The sequence below is a fragment of the Mizuhopecten yessoensis genome, unplaced genomic scaffold, assembly GCF_002113885.1.
Source record: "Mizuhopecten yessoensis strain PY_sf001 unplaced genomic scaffold, ASM211388v2 scaffold10589, whole genome shotgun sequence".
Lineage (NCBI taxonomy): Eukaryota > Metazoa > Mollusca > Bivalvia > Pectinida > Pectinidae > Mizuhopecten > Mizuhopecten yessoensis.
Window position 1 is genome coordinate 141,970 of NW_018408622.1, and position 19,978 is coordinate 161,947.

Sequence of the window (19,978 nt, forward strand, 5' to 3'; positions counted from 1 at the left end):
TGTAGTTATGTAAAAACAACAATGTATGCTGCAAAGGTAAACAGCTCAACCACTTATACTGCCGTCACTTCATCTAAACTTGAAACTGAAAATCTACGCAGAAATATAATGTACCGTTCAGATTGGACAATACTTACAGAGTGAAGTTTTTACTTGTGAAGATATGATGTTTCGTTTATCTTCACTGCATTAAATATATGTTTTTATTAAATAGAGAATTCATGATATTTTACAAGTAAACTGCAATCAATACCGATACGGTAGGGTTTACCAACATATTTTTGTAGACAGTATGCGGCCTTAATTTCCCAGAAGGCTTTCACGCATGGGGAAGCACCGGAAGTGGACAAAGTGTTTACAGATCAAACCCCGGCGGCGCTTTGCGCCGTTGTGGGGTTTGAAAAAAACCACTGTTTAATAAGTAAAGTTTATTAACTTTGTATTAATAATTGTATGACGTTGTGGTGAAAATAGATAAAATCCGCGTGTGAAAAAGCGGTTCTCTCTTCTAATTATCTAATTAAGTGATTTCGCATTATGAAATGTAAACATCGTGATTTTATGTTTGAGAGAACTGCAGCCACTGTGTATTTGAGAATTTCGTATACGACTTCAAATATTAGCCACTGCTACATGGGCTATCGATGCATCATAGCATCAAAAGATCCATCGTGCTGGATCAGTGTGAGAGTTTTAAGCAACTGCTTCATTTCCACATCTGTGGTAGCGGTTTCAACAGATTTGAAACACACTCCTTGCATTCTTGGGGGGAACGATACACACCCAAACTGTTACGTTTGTACGTAAAAAAGTTTTTTGCGTAGGTGTTTCTGCTATGTTTCAAATTTATTGTAAGTTCGCATGAAGACGTTCTTGACGTAATGCTCATAAGTGTGGAAACTGAAACAAGGCTAACAGTTGTCATGTTCACTCATTGCTTATCTTAAGTAACTATATTGGTATTTGTATATGAGTTTTCTATTTCCCCAAAGAAGTTAAAAACTTGACTTCTTGTATTTTCGGACTTTGTTTTTCAGAAGAAATTTCGATGCAGATAGACTTTTGCTGTGGCTATCTTTATTCTAAGTCGGACATATCAAGATTTAAATGCAGACTCTTATAAGGGTACAACGTGGATAAGATGATGTCTTACTTTAAAACAATTAAGAAACTAGTTACATCCATTAATATCAATCATTCTTATTTATAGGATGCAAGCGGGCAAGGGGTCTTTATGTGTATAAAAACCGGAGTACCAGGAGAAATTCCACCTGGTCGGGCAGATGACCACATTCCTTGTTTACATTCGATAGGGTTGGTGAAAGTCGAGTGCGCTATCAAATGCGCCGCCCGACTACCCGACCAGGTGCTCCGGAAGGAGAGGCATATCTTCGTCTTCGATGGCATCCGATATGTCAATCTATATCAAGTCAAATTAAGAATAGCGGAAGTCCACAAATCCACAAGTCACACTACTGAGCAAATCAGAATCATCAACCTTCATATAGCTGATAAGATTAAAATATACTCAAATGAGATATTGCGGCCATTACGCTTGCCCTGTCGTCATATCAACATGCATCTCATGAAGTAAATTGTTGTAAGAAGTGTGTTGAAGATTATAATTGTCATATTTATCCCGCGGCTGTGTAGTAAGCCGTTTCTGTTCGTCACGTTGTAATTAAAGATTGAGGTACATGTAAGGCATGTCGTTTAAGTATTGGTATTAAATGGGTCTATTAGTATAAAGAAAATATTTCTATTTTGACCAGGTTGTAAAGTGATAACTTCAGCTAAGCACACGGGAAATGATAGATTGCGAAGCTCTTTGGTTAGCCATTTTCATTTACATTTACTTTACTCGAGAAATACAAATGCACGCATAAGTACATTAAAGTGTATTATCTTCTGAATTTAGAAAAAAATCACAGAATATTCCAATCTTCCATCGCATAATCTATAACAACCTACACATTTAAAGCTATTAATTTCAGTAGGCATTTGCATGATCTTTTTATGCCATCAAAATAATTTGTTAAATTTAAAAATTAATAAAATTACATATACATGTAGTTATAAAACATGTTCTGTCGTTGTAAAGTGATAGCATATACCTTGATACCTTGAACATAAGAGCTTAATGTTTTAATAGAATCTTTAAATTTTGCTTGCGCTGTCAAATTAAAAACATGGTTTTGACATAATGTGTATTGGGATTGCGTAATGTTTGAATATAAATTGTGTATAAGGATATAATTTATTGTGTGTAAAGGTGTATTAAAAGTTAGATTTAAACAACTATTACAGATAGGAATGCTTAGACCTTGCCACAAATCGATAATAAAAAGTTGCTTTTACACTCATATAATGTAACAAATAGTTAGTTTCAGATCTTTAGCAATGTATAATTGATTTTAAAAGCCCATACGGAGTTCTCGTGTCGCCTTGCCAATGGTGCAAGAGTCATATTTATATCATAGTATATGCATACGCCCTTCACAGAAAATCCCAGGCTGCAATACTTTATGTATTCGTTCGGATACGGAGTAGTTCTGTTTTGCGAAAAAAAATGTTTTAATTGGTGATAAGTGTCTGCAGGCGACATAGTAAGTAGTGCGGCTATATACCTGTTCTGATAAGATCTGCTGTGTTTGGGGAGTATATACAGAACCTACTTCAGGGATAGGTGATGTCTTATCTTGGTAAACAGCCCCCCTCTGTCTCAAACTGTAGCCAGGCAACCATAAGACTGTTCATATGAAGCTACAAAATACATATTGTAGTTACTTAGAGTAAGGAACTAACAGCAGGAACTTACAGGACTTCATGAATAACAATGGCATCGAGGTAGGTAACCTGTATTTAACTATCATTTTTTTGATAACATACAAGTGAACAGGATGAATTAAAAATAGATAACACTTTGTTATAAATTCGATTCTGTAAATATATATTGAACATCGAATTGTAACAGCTAGAAAGCATGAAAATAATGTGATATGTTATGTTAGCCTTGTCATAAAAAGGGTTGTTTACCAGAAGTGTTCCATTGCCAGATTGCATGACGATGCCTTTTCAAAGTTAAGGTGTTATGTTATGCATAATGTAATGCCTCTCCAAGTTAGTGACACATATGAGATCAAAATTGTAATGACTCCAAAAGTATAGGTCTGTTCTGATGTCAGTCTTCGTTCGGTTGGTACCCACCTAGACAAGGCGTCTAAGTAAATACTGCTTAGCTCGTTGTAGATAATAATGTGACTACATTGTCGAAATGACGAACTTGTGTCCACAGTATATTTTTTAAGTGCCGTCTCATTATAAACTAGTTTGTTAATATGTACAGCCCTAACTAAAGAAAAGGGGATTCCGGAAAATAAATCTCCGAAGATTTGTTTTTTTACTATAGATATTTTTCTCTTAACTCTTACAAAATGTTTTATCAGTTCTGAAACTCGGTATACATTTGCCCGGATTTAACAAGTTAAGATCGATCATCATTGGAATGCATTCATCGGGTAAAATAATTACACAAAATTATTTGAACTTGAACTTCACGAAATATCATCTTTTTTCTTTAAGATGTATTGACGTCATTCCTCATGATGGTTTTCCCGGGTTGAAGTCATTCATGTGTAGAAATGTGGTATGGTTATTAGGTCACCTGAGCTTTAGCTCAAGTGACCTATTGCTATCCGTCGTGCGTCGTTCGTTAACATTTTACATTTTCAACTTAAGCTGAAATACTGTAAATTTATATTTCCTGGGAATGTTACTGACATCTGCCTGACGAAGTGTTGTTATTTTTCGGGTCGCTAAGAAATCTAATATGGCCGCCGCCAATGCCGCCATTTTGAAAAAAACATATTTTAAATTTAAAGTCCAGTTCTTGTTGGCCGAATTAACTGAAAACTTGTAGGAATGAACGACTCATGGTGTTGACAAAGTGTTGTTATTTTTCGGGTCGCTTAGAAATACAATATTGCCGCAAATGCCACCATTTTGAAAAACTTTTTGCTAGGTCAAGGTCACCGTTACTATCTAAAGAAAATTTTCAAACAGCGAGATACATTTTCTGTGGCAAAGGGCATTCATGTGTTACACACTTCTCTAGTTTTACTCAAACTTGGTAGTGATAATTGACTGATGGACCTCGCATTTTTGTATGTCAAATAATGTACTCTTCTCCTTTGACATTATTATTTCAACAACAACAACAAAATACTGTAGGACACAGGTGATCGTTAAAGCCAATGGGCCTCTTGTTATGTTTGTTGTCCTTGTTTGTCAATTATCCACAGTGTTCAAAAATATTCGAAAAAAATACATATATGTAACTGGGGGTTAGAAAAAAAACTGTGAAACCATCCTCTCCCAACGGGACCCCTACATAAACGTCACCCATGCTATGTTATGCTTGTTTATACTGTCTGAAGCCGAGACTGTTAATATCGTGTCAGAGTAATGTCAAATAATAAACTATGTGTGTAGGAGTGTTTTGATAAAAAAAGCTCAGTGTTGAGCTCAAGCAATGCACATATAAATCATAATCGCAAATAACCAATAGCGAGGTCGATATGAAGGCGTGATGAATTTGGAAACAACAACAACAAAATTGGTTATTCATCACGTACGTCCCACACGGTGTGCTTTTAACAGATGGCCCGATGGTGTCTGTGGAGACAAAAATGATATATGATAATATTGTCTTATTAGTATAACGAGCACGCTGATTATATCATGACCATACATCGTTTTAATAACAATCGGTAATTGGTAACTAAAATAATTACATCACCATACAGATATCATTCTGATATCAAATTTTTGATTTGTAACCTTAACATTTATGAACAAGCTTTTGCCTTACTCGATATGAGAACCCCCTTTGGAGAGATGTACCTGGTATTACATTGCAACACAAATCAATGATAAATACACAGGTATATTTATTAACTACCTAGTGCGCGTTATAACATATTTACCAATTACGCCCTGTTAATATTTAAACAGTTTTGTTAATTAATGTTTTAAGCTGACTATTTCCGTTACGGGGAGTCAAGTCTGTGTTGACAGCTGTCGCCCACGCACCCTTAAATTAGAGTTCTATTTGGTTCGAAGATTTCATTCCCGAACACCACATTGGTGTAGCTGTAAAGTCTGTTTGTGCTATTTATCCCTGAATAATTACCGTTCACACAACAGCCAGCGTAGCCATCCACAGAATTGGTACTTGCTTGTTTATTTAAATCATAGGTCATGTTCACTTAGGTTCACTGAATATACGGTTTAGCGACCAGATTTTCTAAAACAAGGTCAGTTAGTATATGTAAAGGAAATTAGTTTTCAGCATCAATCCTGTTTAGATATGGCGGTTGGAAGGTATGGATACACATCATGTACACCTAAATAACTAAACCATAATGCTTCAAGAAATGGATTAATGCTGACGCAGATTTTCGAGTTTCAATGAGACATGCAATATACTTTAAAGTACGTGTTTGCGTGTCTGCGTCATCGCTTACGGATAAACAACCTAAGTATATATTATAATATGATGTAGATTTACATTCAGTTACTGTATACCGGGAAATGTTCGTCCACTCAAGTTTTAGCCCTCGACAGTAAAATTCACGTACAACCTATTTTAAATTCGCCCTTCACATTTAATGACTATGTGTATTTTGATGTTTTCAGATGTTTACCATAATATTAATAAATTTGTCCTCTCGGCGGAGGGCGAAAAAGTCGAAAATCAAACTGCAGCGAAACTGCCCCCGGTATATATTGAATGTGTCACTGTGGTAGTGAAGGTCATATAATACTAATTATTTAGTGAAATATAATTACTAAATTAGTAAAATAAAATGTACTCATGTATCATTAAATGCTATCTAACTTAAATATAACGTCATCAACACTTACTGTAACATCCGGTCAGTTTCACAAAAGCCTAACCAATGGAATCAGAGGACTAGAGGTAACAATCATGAAAGTTACTGACATTGTTTTTTAAGCAAATGAAAATAAGGATGAACCGAAGATTTGTGCCTAATGATATAGTGTTTGCTTGTTTTATCCTGATAACTGGTCAAGATCTATTTACAAAATACGTCGGTTTTTCACGATATTTATCCTCTTTCTTATTTTGTGAAATAATTGGTCATTTTAAAAACAGTTACATATTGTTTTAACCAGGGTGGATCAATTGTATGTATGGCGACAGAACATGTCAATAGCAGTAACATAGTCTACCATTATCTACATAATAAGGATGGATATCTTTAACAATGGTAAATCAATTTTGTGAAATACGTATATATCATTTTTACATTATACACAAGCAAAGTACAGAAGAGCATGTCGTTTGATTTCAATACAGAAACGCCATTAGCTTGTTAAAAATGGCTAGTTGGTAACTTGTCGAAAAGGCTAATGTTTCAACACGTTTTGAAGTCCGTCCAGATTGTCTTAACAATTGAACTTTTAACTTTTAAACAGAAATTGACATCACTTGACCACTGACGTGACATAATGCCTTTATTAATTATACAAGGTATCAACAAGACAGCAAACACTAATCTTGGCATTTAGAACAACATAAATACCAGAGGCGGAAACACAAACAATTACGTCTACTCGCCAAGTGATAAAGCGCATAAGTAGATGACATACAACAGACAGTAAATTCATTAAGCAGTCAGCAATCTCTTTCTGACCACTCATACATTACTGTACATCTCTATACAGCTTAGCTACGTATTACTTTATATGATACACTAGCCCGATGGAATCATCGTTAGTCCATAGACCCAAGCAGCAGCAGCAGCGTACGATACCAATAGCATCAATACACAGGTAAACACTACAGTACGGGGGATTCAAATCGACCCACGGCATAAATATTAACATACCATTAAAATAACTGACAAGTGTTATTATCTTTGATTCAACTGACAGCAACATGACGAGTTAACTAATAGACACGTGACGGTATGCCCTCGACAGATACTGACACAGTCACTTGCTTATATGTCCATTGTGATCACAGTTCTGTTGATGTGATACTTTGAGTAAATATGAAGCATTTCATAACTTGTAGGAAAACTCTGGATAGGCGTTACACGTGGCAGCTGAAAGTAACATATAATGATGTCCAGACCAAATCGATTTGAAGACGGGAATCCTCTTCAGGACGTCTACGTGGAACTGCGCGACACTCATACCAAGAACGGGAGTGACGCAAACTGGGACCAATTCGTCAGCGGTAACAAGAACAGGAAACGATCGAAAGTAGCAAACAAGTATAAGACCATGGAGAAACAAAACGTACAAAAATCGCCAGGGTTTCGAACTGTTCTTAAGGATTTTGCAGAGGGATCTACGTTCCATGGCCTTCGTTATGTGGCTCACCAAGGATCGTTTATCGGCAGAAAGTAAGTTGTTACGTCTTATTAACGTGTTTTAAAGGTTTAACATAACTTTGTTCATTATTATAAGTTCCACTACTGATATATTGTGTCCTTTTTTGTTTAGGCGGGATCATATATTAGACGTGTTATACTTCCTGCTATATTCGTTTTGAAGAATGGGGATCGAAAAAATAAGGGTTGCCTATTGTTAAATGTGCTGTTTTAAATATATGGTTCATTATTTGTTATAATTTTCTAGTTGTGTTGAACGAACATATATCCTACGAACCGTACGATTATATAGAACATTCTGATTGTGTTTGATACGCTTTCAATTTGCATCCTGACAACTATAAGCTGACCATCAGTATCTGTTTGTGTGGTATAGGCTAAGACTATTTTAAACCCAATGTTCTCAGCTTTTCCATTGCTTAAATGTGTAGTTAATGTATTCGTTAACGTACGTACTTTTAACATTAAAGCGTTAGCATTGTTAGATATTTAACTAAATGGAGTTATACACACTTACTATAGGTAAGGAATATATTCATTCCTTGATTATATCAACGGTATGTTCAGAATTTCTTTGATTCTCGAAAGATAGCTCATAGCAGTTATAATTTTTGTTAAACAGTAACATATTTCTTATGGGATTGTTCAACTAATTCATCAATTCTTTACTCCAGTAATTGAACGCAGAATGAGAGTATTAGCTGGCTTTTATCGTCACAAGTGTCTTATAACAAACTTCAAGCACTCTATCTGTCAAAGTTACATAAAATAGAAAGAGAATTTGCACTGTTGATATTACATATTCCTCAAATATTAAATGGATTATATTAAGAGATAGAGTTAAATTAACAACCTTAAATGAATAAATAAGTTGTCATTTTAGAAAATGATATATTGTTTTCCAAATTGAAAAGCAACATCAAATCAGAGAATTGATTGACTTCATGCAATATATAAACATTATCAAAAATACCCAGAGCATTTAAAGTCTTATTGATTTATTGTCATATTCTTTACCACAATATATGTCAGAGTTATTAACGTACATTATACACAGTTTAAAGACTTAAGTAGTTTTGTAGTTTTAAAGTGTATACAATTTATATTGCCACGCCGTTGTATCGTTCTACAGTGTACATGACATGCATTACTTTACACACTTAAAAGTCGATGATATCTTCCAAATCAATGATAACGTTTCAGTAAGATCGTGGTAAAAAAAAAAGTTTTTTGTAAACAACAAATATAAGCATAAATCATTATATATGACGATCTCCCACAGAACTTTCTTTATTGGGGTCTTTTTCACAGATAAATACCATTCGACCCTACTGATTCATCAAAGAATATTGTATACGATGACGCCTTGATAAAATTGACACAATTCGTTCCGAAGTGTTGGCATGGTGTTAATTATTTATTTGTAACGAGGGAATTCGCTATTTCTACATATGTGCGAAACATTAACCTTTCCTCATTACGAAAACAGCATCAACACATGAAAGCAGGACGGAAAACTATTAAACATCACTTTAGAAAGGGTAACTTGTAAACGCAAATTGATTGATAGGGTGCCATTTGTTGGCTGTGAATCGTTTTCAAATGTCTTTTTAATTGTAATGATATATTTCGTAATATCTGTGTAGCAGCTGTTATCGCATGGCGTAAATTTTGTGTCGAAAACATTAAAAAGGCTATTACATGTAGTAGCAATATTATATGCCAAAAATGGGTATAGCAGCAATTTTGTATAGCGTTATTGAAAACATTAGTCATTGTCTTTACCCAGGGCATAATCTTCATTTATCAAACCGTACTCAGTTATGTTGGTTTACCACATTTAGTACAATATTTTTATGTTTATGAAATCAAAACAAAAATACATTTCTCCCTATAAATGTTTACCAAAACACAGATTAGATAAAAAGTAAATGGGTTGCTTTACAATGTAAACCAAACGTGATAGTATAAGCCTAACACATTCAGATAACATTCATTTTATCTATGAATGTTATTGCAGATTGTTGACGTTATTATGACATCAAACTATGGTTTAGAAAGCCACTGACCATTCATGGAGATGTAATAGGTATTGATCAAGCGAACACAATAGTTCTTTTTTTTAACACGAAGCAATGCTGAATGGATGTTGTTTCTGCTAGATTATGTAGGAAAGGAAAATTCTTTGTATCGCTTTAATTTGTTGTCCAGTGTAGTTTTTGTAAGAACTATGCAGGAAGGTGTTATTCGTATATATTTGATTTAGCGATAGAGAGGACTTTTATTTCATATTAAAAGTACAAATGTAAGTACGTATGCAAGTTTTTAAAGGAAAATATCAAAAAAACAGTCTCCTTGCGAGTTATTGCGAAAATCATTCTCTAACTACAGAAACAAATATATATATATACATCATCAAATCCTGGCACGTCCATAGATGACCATAGCTTTAAATAGGACGTTTGGGGCCGCGTGGTTAAGGCATCTGACATACTGCTACCACAAGCCCTCCACCACTGGGTCGCGGGTTCGACAATGTGAGACAGTCGCTAGGTACTGGCCGCAGGTCGGTGGTCTTCCTCCAGGTATTCATCCACCACCAAAACCTAGCATATCTTTAGAAGATCAGACCATAGCTGTTAATAAGACATACAACTCAAACTAATTAAACCTATGAACACAATAAAGGTTGTGTAGCGAGTAAATGGTGTTGTTTATTTTCAGACTGCTGTGGTTGATGATGATATGCGCCTGCACCTCTGTGTTGGTATACCAGATAGTTGACAGGGTGGGGTATTACTACGGCTGGCCTGTGACGGTCAATGTTCGAGTCAACTACAACACCTCCCTTCAATTTCCGTCCATCACCATCTGTAACCAGAACGCTTTCAAGTAAGTTATAAAAATAACCGCAGTTGTTCAAAGTGTTGTTAGTTTTACAATATTTTCTCGCAAAAATATCCGTTTGCATATTTCTATAAATATTGAAACTCAAAACTATTTAAACTATTTGTATAGGATTAATTATGATTGAAAGACAATTAATAAAATACATTTTCTACCTAAACTCTCATACATTTCTCAAAATTTGCATTTTGGAAATATGAACGTATTGCTCGTTATGATACTCATTCTTTGGACAAGTTGACATACATTCAAACTAACAATGTCTTACATGAAAAACTCATGCTCACTGTGTCAAATGTTGTTGATGACTGTCACGGTTCTCTGGATTTGACGGTGCCAAGTTTACTGAAGCAATGCTGTTTTATTAACATCACGTGGTTTCGAATACATATTTCTTAATTTCATGTTGTTCATTTCTGTGTCTACATTTGGTTTCTGTATGTTGATAAGCAATTAATTGATCCTCATGATCAAATGTGTTGTGACGTGATAGGTGAGGGAGTGTGAAAGCGAAACAAAGAACAGAATACCAATGTCTCAAGAAAACCGTAATTCGTACTCATAATCAATAAAACTATTTCAAAATATAAAGAAAGGACATGTTTACATAGACATAGTACAATGAGGCTAACACTTGAGGTTCCTAAAGGCTAAACGTGTTCTGCTTCGCCCAGGGCATATCCTCTATACTTGTTCACCTCGTGTAACCAGACTTGGCATACAAGGACATCTTTTGATGGCGCAGTGCAGTGTGCAAGAATCAAGTCACTGTGACGTATGACTTGACCATTGATCTATACTTCGTCCCTGCAAGTAGGACGTAAGAAGTGTACCTGCTTTCCCCATTGCATGATCGTAAGAGGCGACTAAATTGGGATCTTATCTTTTCTCTTCTTTCTAAACAAATTTCTTCTTCCTAATGTCTCCCTTGACAATGCCTCCCTTTTGGCCTTCAGTTGAGCGTTCGTCCCTGTGATGAAGGTTTTGGGTTCTGTCCCCTGGCCGCGACATACCAGAGTCTGTAAAAATGGTAGTTTCTACTCCTGCTTAATGCTCAGCAATTGAGGAGTGGGACGAATGTTTCGCCCGTTGTCAGAGTAATGTGACCGGGTGGGGTGTCCTGCTGGGTGTCCTCGGCAGTATGTTTTAGTGAGGTAGCACTATAAAGTCGGCATCAGTTCCAAGCTTTCACAAGGAGACAAACACGAACATATCGTATCCTCCAAAAACACACACGCATATGCTACACGCATGCATCTTGCACACAGGGGAGGCCGTCCTTAAATGACCATAGCTGTTGATAAGACGTTAAACAATACTAAACCAAACCACACCAAAAGAACTTTACTTTAAAAATAGTTTCACGGGGCATATCTTCTATACTATTTCACCTGGGGTAGCCAAAATTAGTTTACATCAACAGCTTGGGATGACGGAGTGCAAGAATAAGGTCACTATGACATAACTGGTACCTATACTTTTTTGACATAAGTGTACTGTTTGTTAAATATATAAATCATTGCCGATGGGGGACTATGGATTGTCTTGCAATACTTTGCCTTGTTTATTTTCATTTAAATCCCACAATGTAAAGATTTCTTAGGGAAGAGAATGTTTGGGCATGACATTTATAGAAACCCTCATTGTATGATCTTAGCTGTCGCCCGAACCGTTCTGTGGAAACTATCGTTCATAGACTTACGCTATTATTTGGCCCTACTGTTTTTTAACATCATCCGAGGACCTAACCCGTTGTGTGACTTTACCTTTTACGGAAAATGTCGTCCTCAGACTTAACCTGTTGTGTTGCCCTTCTGTTTGTTCAAACTATCGTCCTAGGTTCTAGGCTGTTGTTTTGCCCTACTGTATGCTAAAACTATCTTCCGTAGACCTATGCTGTTATGTCAGCAGTATGTTTGTTTTATCCATTACCCTTAGACCTTATCTGTTGATTGACCCAGCTGTTTGTTTATATTAATCGACCTTAGAGCTAAACTTTTATTAGTCCTATTTTCGTGTAAACCCTCACCCTAAGACCGATGCTGTTGTGTGGCCCTACTGTTTGGTTAAACCATTGTCCGTATACGTAAGCTGCTGTGTGGCCCTACTGTTTGGTTAAACCATTGTCCTTTTACGTTAGCTGTTGTGTGGCCCCACTTTTAGGTAAAACGATTGTCCTTATACGTAAGTTGTTGTGCGGTTTTTCTGTTTGTTTAAACCATTGTCCTTATACGTAAGCTGTTGTGTGGCCCAACTGTTTGGTTAAACCATTGTCCTTATACGTAAGTTGTTGTGCGACTTTACTGTTTGTTTAAACCATTGTCCTTATATGTAAGGTGTGGTGTGGTCCTACTGTTTGTTTAAACCATTGTCCTTATACGCAAGTTGTTGTGTGGCCCTACTGTTTGGTTTAATCATTGTCCTTATACGTAAGTTGTTGTGCGACTTTACTGTTTGTTTGAACAATTGTCCTTATATGTTAGCTGTTGTGTGGCCCAATTGTTTGGTAAAACAATTGTCCTTATACGTAAGCTGCTGTGTGGCCCTACTGTTTGGCTAAACCATTGTCCTTATACCTAAGCTGTTGTGTCACCCTACTGTTTGGTAAAACTATTGTCCTTATACGTAAGCTGTTGTGTGGTCCTACTGTTTGTTTAAACCATTGCCCTTATACGTAAGCTGTTGTGTGGCTCTACTGTTTGGTTAAACCATTTTCCTAAAACCAAACCTGATATTTTGTCCCACGTTTTGTTTAAATCATCGCCCTTAGAAGTATGCTGATGTGTGGTCCTACCGTTTGTAGAAATAATCGCTCTTTTCACTTTGTTTTTATGTGGCCCTACCAATAGGGGAACCTATCATCCTATGACTTTAGTTGTTGCATAAACGTCAATCTGCAATCAATAATTCAGTTAATCAAACTGGTACACCGGAGGTGATATTTCTTTGTTAGCGAATCATTTGCTTTATTCCAAGTATTGATTTATGTTTCATAACTACTTTCGATTAGGTTACGTGTTTGAGGTATTGTTACTTGTATGGCCTTCATATTTATTTTGCTGGGACAGGTAGCGGAAATAATCCTAACACGAGTTTTATTTATGGAAATCGGCATTATATAGTCTATTAATCACAATTATAATAAATGTTTAGTGAACCGCCTCCTATACATCAGAAGTGACATCCAGCAAAGTTACACAATTCACAATACTCATTACTCAATAGGAAATATTTATTCTTCACCCAAGTATCACCGAGGTTGTTCTTCTATACACAATATCCATTTCGCAATCATCATCACCATTTTCAGCAAATTCATAATCAATCATCATATCATCAGCAGCAGCATCACGATGGTTGCCCCGAAACTCAAAACCCAAGTGCATGTATCTTAATCAGCAAGATTTGTCTGTTCACACTCTTAATTTCTCGCTCACTATTATATTAACGTTTTATCGTATACAATACTCATTTTCTAGCCAACATCATCACAAAGTTTCTTAGTACAAAATATTAACCACAAATCCAACAACATTACCAAGTTGCACTCCATACACAATACCCATTTCCCACGCTAATTGATTCCCAATATTACTACGTATACATCAACAACATCACCAAAGTAACTACGTATACATCATCAACATCACCAGAGTAACCACGTCTACACCACTTATTACCCATCCAACAACATCACCAAGGTTACTACGAATGCATCATCAACATCACCAGAGTAACCACGTCTACACCACTTATTACCCACCCAACAACATCACCAAAGTAACTACGTATACATCATCAACATCACCAGAGTAACCACGTCTACAACACTTATTACCCACCCAACAACATCACCAAGGTAGCTACGTATGCATCAACAACATCCCCAAGGTTACTACGAATGCATCATCAACATCACCAGAGTAACCACGTCTATAACACTTATTACCCACCCAACAACATCACCAAGGTAACTACGTATGCATCATCAACATCCTCAGAGTAACCACATCTACAACACTTATTACCCGTCCAACAACATCACCAAGGTAACTACGTATACATCATCAACATCACCAAGGTAACTACGTATGCATCAACAACATCACCAGAGTTACCACGTCTACAATACTTATTACCCACCCAACAACATCACTAAAGTAAATACGTATACAACACTCAACATCACCAGGATAACACCGTATACGATACTCATTTACCAACCAAAATCATTACCGATACAATATTTATTTTGCATTAGCAGTATTCTTTAAGGTCACCATTACTCAATAGTTATCCCTCATGTCATCCTGTATTTAATTTTTGTTTTGTACATATTTGTTCACGTTGCTTTTGCGTTGTTTATTGCATGTCTGTATTGCCTTTTTGGCTGTGTTGTAAAAGAGCAATCTTACACCGAATGATCTCAAATAAAGGAAATACAGTAGCAGAGTAAACAATAATTAGTATGTCTGAAAGTTCAGCATCCTCTTATCGTAGAAATCAGCTGCAGCATAAAGATTAAAATTCCGAACGAAGTTCAGAACTTTGGAATTGATTAGACAATCAAAGCGAACAATGATTTATCTATGATTTATGCATGTAATGGTGCTATTGCAATGCAACTTTTTCATCCAGATGTTTTATGTACCTATCAGTTGTGTATTTTGTGTTTGATAAAATAGGATCGTCATTATTAAGAATTATAAAGATATCATTAGAAAAAATAATCAATTCTTTAAATCAAATACGTCTTTGGCATTGCCCTTACACAAGGACAATTGGGGATTGGTGATGAAAGTGTTTATCATTTATCATCATACAAAAGTATGTGATGTTTCACAGATAGCAATTGTAATTTCATCTGAAGTAGGACTTGTTTTATATATCATAGATTGTTTTTTGCAAAAACGAACCTTTTGACATCTATATTCTCTGGCTTTAAATTCATTTTCATTTTCTGTTTGTACTGTAAAACGAATGCGACAACTAGTACATTCGAAACGTTAATTACATAAGATGTTGCTGCTAAGATAAGAAAATGTTACCGGTCATCACATAAAAGCTGTTTCGAGTGTAATAACATGGTTTTGAGTATGTTATTCTCGTATCCTATGTAATTGACAAAAATGAAGCTGGAATATAGAAGCCTGTTGTCCGTTTTACATGATACATAAGATACGTTTTATATGATAAATAAGATACTTGTTACATGATAAATAAGATAAGTTTTAAATGATAAATAAGATGCAGTAAGATCTCACACGGCTAGATATACAAGGACAAAAGGTAATTTACACATGACGATGTGAAATCAAAAGTTCGGGTTATAGGAATACGTTTACGACATTTACAGTGAAACACTTGTTATTAGATTGCATTGACCTTCAGCCAACAAGAGAATGTCTTATGATAACATAACAGATCTCAAATCTCAAAAATTGGAAAGGTTTGTATCTCGGCAATTCTAAAGTATTTAAAACATGTCGGGTTGTTCAGAACGATATTACTGAATCATAGCCACTTTTACAATTTATTCTAATTCATGTTTTTCTTGATCCTTTTCGTTCGTTTTATTTTTTTATTTTTCCTTTAACATGTTTTGTCTACTTTAATTAGCCCTAATGACCTCTTATGAGTTGATGGGCCGTTAAGAATATGATAATAATAATAATGTCTTCAGAAAAATGCACCCAAATGCTCGGCTAAAGTGGTTATAAATTCGGTACAATCAGAATACCCATAGTTAACTTGTATATTCCTGCAGAAATCCCAGCGAAGACGTTGTCAACTGAACATTTATTATACGGAAACTAGCATCTTATTTAACTGTTCTGACAGTATATCCGAATGACCACAGCTACATATACATGTAGCCAAATAGACAATATATTCGAATTACTAATTTCATACCTAACCCAGTACGTTGACAATTTCATCGTTCGAACTTGTTTTAGAAGAAAATTTAACAGTTTGCTTTATGTTGATACATAATTCAGAAAAAAATCGAACATTAAACAAACGAAAGAAATTTGTTCAGATCGCTTTCCTAAATATTAAATATTTAGAACCCCTAATACAAAACCTGTGCATATAACATGATGTTGTTTGGGTCACGGGCTATATGTATGTCATGCTCTTTCAGAATGTTTGCTTATAGTAATTACAAGTCCTTGAGTTATGTTAACACACCGATAGCGTTATCAATACCAGAACCATACATTAACGGATAGTTTCATTGGTATTTATTGCAATTAACACTTATGGGATTGACTCCGAGTGTTTTCAAAAGAAGCTTTCGACACGGTTGACTAACTAATACTCGTACAATAAGAGGAAAAATACAAATGTTGTTGTATTGATACCATCTAGACAATGTGCTGAAAGAGAATATATACATAAATGATTATCGATCAATATTATTGCACGTAATGTGTAGTAATTGGTACTTGGCTACAACCGTCAGTACAGTTTTGGACGCACTGTCCGTTGTGTGTCGTACATCTACGTGGTTGCTCTGACTCATAAGCGCTTATTCATGCATGAGTTAAGAGTGAGATGATACCATACAATGACCCTTGATTAATGTCCCATTGCAAGCTGAAACTGAACCAAATCAACAGTGTAATACAGTTCATAGTCGTGTAAACAAACTGATAGCGTTGTTTCGACGTCGCTTCAGTAGGCTTGATACCTGAAACAATAATTACATATACGACGAGAGGAAGCACGTACAATGTATATGCAAATTTTGTTTGTGGATGCAGAAAGCCAAAACAAGTAAGCCACTGACCATCAGAAACATTTGTATTTGCATCAGTCGATAGCTGGTAATGTTATAGTATAATTCTGTTGTCTCAAGGTTCATATTTCAAAGTGTTCTAATTATTTTGCCCCTGGGGCACAACCATTGCGGAACATTTTTCATTCAAATGTGTTAAGATAGCCAATTCCGTCTTTGCGTATTGCAGAGTTATTTTCTCTTGAGAGTAGGTATTGATTGTTACGTCATTTGTTTGTGAGAGTAACGTCATCATTTTTTGAGAAAACAGCGTAATTTTCTCACACAAACCAATGACGTAACAATTAATACCTTCTCTCAAGAGAAGATAAAATTGCAATACGCAAAGACGGAATAGAAACACTATCAAACTGTGTGCTAAGTTTTGGAAGAAATTCAATTTCCATTTGTTTTAATGTTCGAAGTTGCTGTCTTGTATGTCGGCTAAAACATTAGTGTCTCTTTTCTTTTATGTTTCTTCAAATAATATACAAGGACATACAATGTAGTGCAGAGCCAATTTGAAACCCGAATGGGTTTGGATCAGGTTCAGATGGCCAGGCGCCAATGAATAAATAAAATAAATAATCTTAAATGTTTTTATTACATTTACAGTACGCATATAAGTTAATGGTTGTATCTGAAACAAATCATCGTATATTTTTTTGCTCTGATTGGCCGATTAACCGTTATCTAAATTGCTTCAGTAAAAGCAATACATATAATCACTCGCTTTTGACATTAATGTTTTCAGTGCATTCGACCATGGATCTGTTTCATTCAAATTTGCTCTTCCTATAACTTGATATAATGCAGCTTCTTGTCAAATATCAATTTGTACTTCAACTACTGGGAGTACTCGGTCTTTTCATTGTTTATTTCGAAAGCATGAGTATATGACACAAAGGGAACTTTACTGTTTGTTTTCTTTGTGACACACACGATACTGATACAACAGTAAAAATGTCTGTCGTGAATACAATAACCGTTATACCTCTGCTGAGATACACTCTGCATCAAATTTGATCAGATATGATAAACGTGTAACGTGTATTTAGCTTAGGATATTGAAAACGATAGCTTGCGCACTAACGATGTATATCGCAGGTATCCAATCGCGTTAAATCACGTATGTGGCAGTTGTGTGGGGGAACCATAGACGATTACAGAGTAATTCCAAAGGTAGATGACAATGCCGTCTTGTGTCCTCAACGGTAACGAAGACATAAGACTTTAAACAAAATGGGCATTGCCATTGTGATAAAATTGATTAAAGCGACATCACTCCAAAATGATATAAAGATATATTCATTGGTGCCCCGTCAAATTTATATCGCGATAATGGCTGTCTTGCTTACATCTGCTTACCGGTGAGATATACAAGTGAAATTAAACAGAAATCGAATGGATGTTTCATAAAATAGATTTTTCTCAACTTGATAAAACTGATATCTTTCAAACTGTGACAAATATCAAAACTGTCATCTGTCAAGGTTTAAAAAATGTTCGATTTCAGTTTTGACCAATCAGGATGATACCTTTTATTTCATGGATGCAAAGGTATTCATTTTTAGTGCATATACAGATGAGATGACGGTAGAATACCTGTTTGTTAAGTACATCTTTCCTATATGCGCGCAGACTTGTCAAGCGTGAGTTCATTAGAATGTGGTGCCAAAGATTGTGCTATTAATTTTACCATTTCTTTGAAGCTACAGCTATCGTTCTGATGAAAATGTACTCAAATAAGGATTGACGGCATTTTCTTCAATTTCATGTTGGTGTGAACGCCAATCGGTTACATACATATTACATGAAGCCCGCTACGGCTTCATAGTATATATATAAGTAACTGATTTGCGTTCATACATCATGAACTTTCAAAAATATGCCGTTCAGTGCTTATATTTACATTCTCAATGTTTAGTATTATTGATATATATAAAAGATATTCCCTTACATTATTAAAGTATATGTATCGTATGTACAAATTAGATTCCTCGAAAAGTCTGACATCACCAAAACGTTTGTTTTTAACGATTGCCTCATCTTTTTCGAGGCGGCAGGAGAAGCTTTAAAATGACGCTGATCAAATTGCTTCCATAGCTCTATGAACGCAATTTATTCTGGTACTGACTATATTCGGTCATACTGGTGTAATAAAATAATATTGTATACATATCTTATATCCATTATATATTTAATTCGAAAACGTTTACCACATTTCCCGAAACGCCAAGATATTTCCTAGTCCCTTATGTAATCGGTGTAATTTGGAAAGAGAAACTATAGTTCATTGTTTATGGGAATGTCAAGAAGTGCAGGGACTACTGCAGAGACTTGAAACTCTTTGTGACATTCTTCTAATCCCTGTTTTAATAAATAAAGAATCATTACTTTTTGGAATATTATCACCACGAGCGAGTACTGTTGATAATGAAATTTTAATTCTTATCAAACACTATATATATAAGACTAGATGTCTTCACAAGTCTTTGAGTCTCAATGCACTTATCAATGTCATCAAAGACCATTTCCTTGTTCAGAACTATGTTAACAATAGTAAAAACAGTTACATAAGAAGGAAGTTTGAAATTGATTGGAGAAAATGGAAACCTATCCTGTAAATATAACCTGTCATCCTAACTTTGCCATTTTTCTTTTATTCTTTAAATTATATATGTACTTCTGAAAAAAGTAAATCTATTTACATGTATGTGTCTCTCTCTCTCTCTCTCTCTCTCTCTCTCTTGTGTATGGTTGTCAATATCTATTTATATATATATAAGAACATATATATATTAATGGGAGCAATGATGATACATTGATGATGATGATGTATTGAAAATTATGATTTTGCATTAAT

At 35.2% G+C, this 19,978-nt stretch overlaps 1 protein-coding gene across 1 annotated transcript in view; it reads left to right on the plus strand.

Annotated features, from left to right (window-relative positions):
• Window positions 1-2,742: 2,742 nt before the first annotated feature.
• LOC110461193 overlaps window positions 2,743-19,978 on the plus strand; it is a 40,611-nt gene continuing 23,375 nt past the window's right edge. Inside the window, exons 1-3 of the mRNA XM_021514559.1 lie at window positions 2,743-2,847; window positions 7,103-7,436; window positions 10,149-10,316. Coding sequence (XP_021370234.1) covers window positions 7,150-7,436; window positions 10,149-10,316 — 455 coding nt within the window. The 5' untranslated portion in view covers window positions 2,743-2,847; window positions 7,103-7,149. The remainder of the gene's footprint in view (window positions 2,848-7,102; window positions 7,437-10,148; window positions 10,317-19,978) is intronic.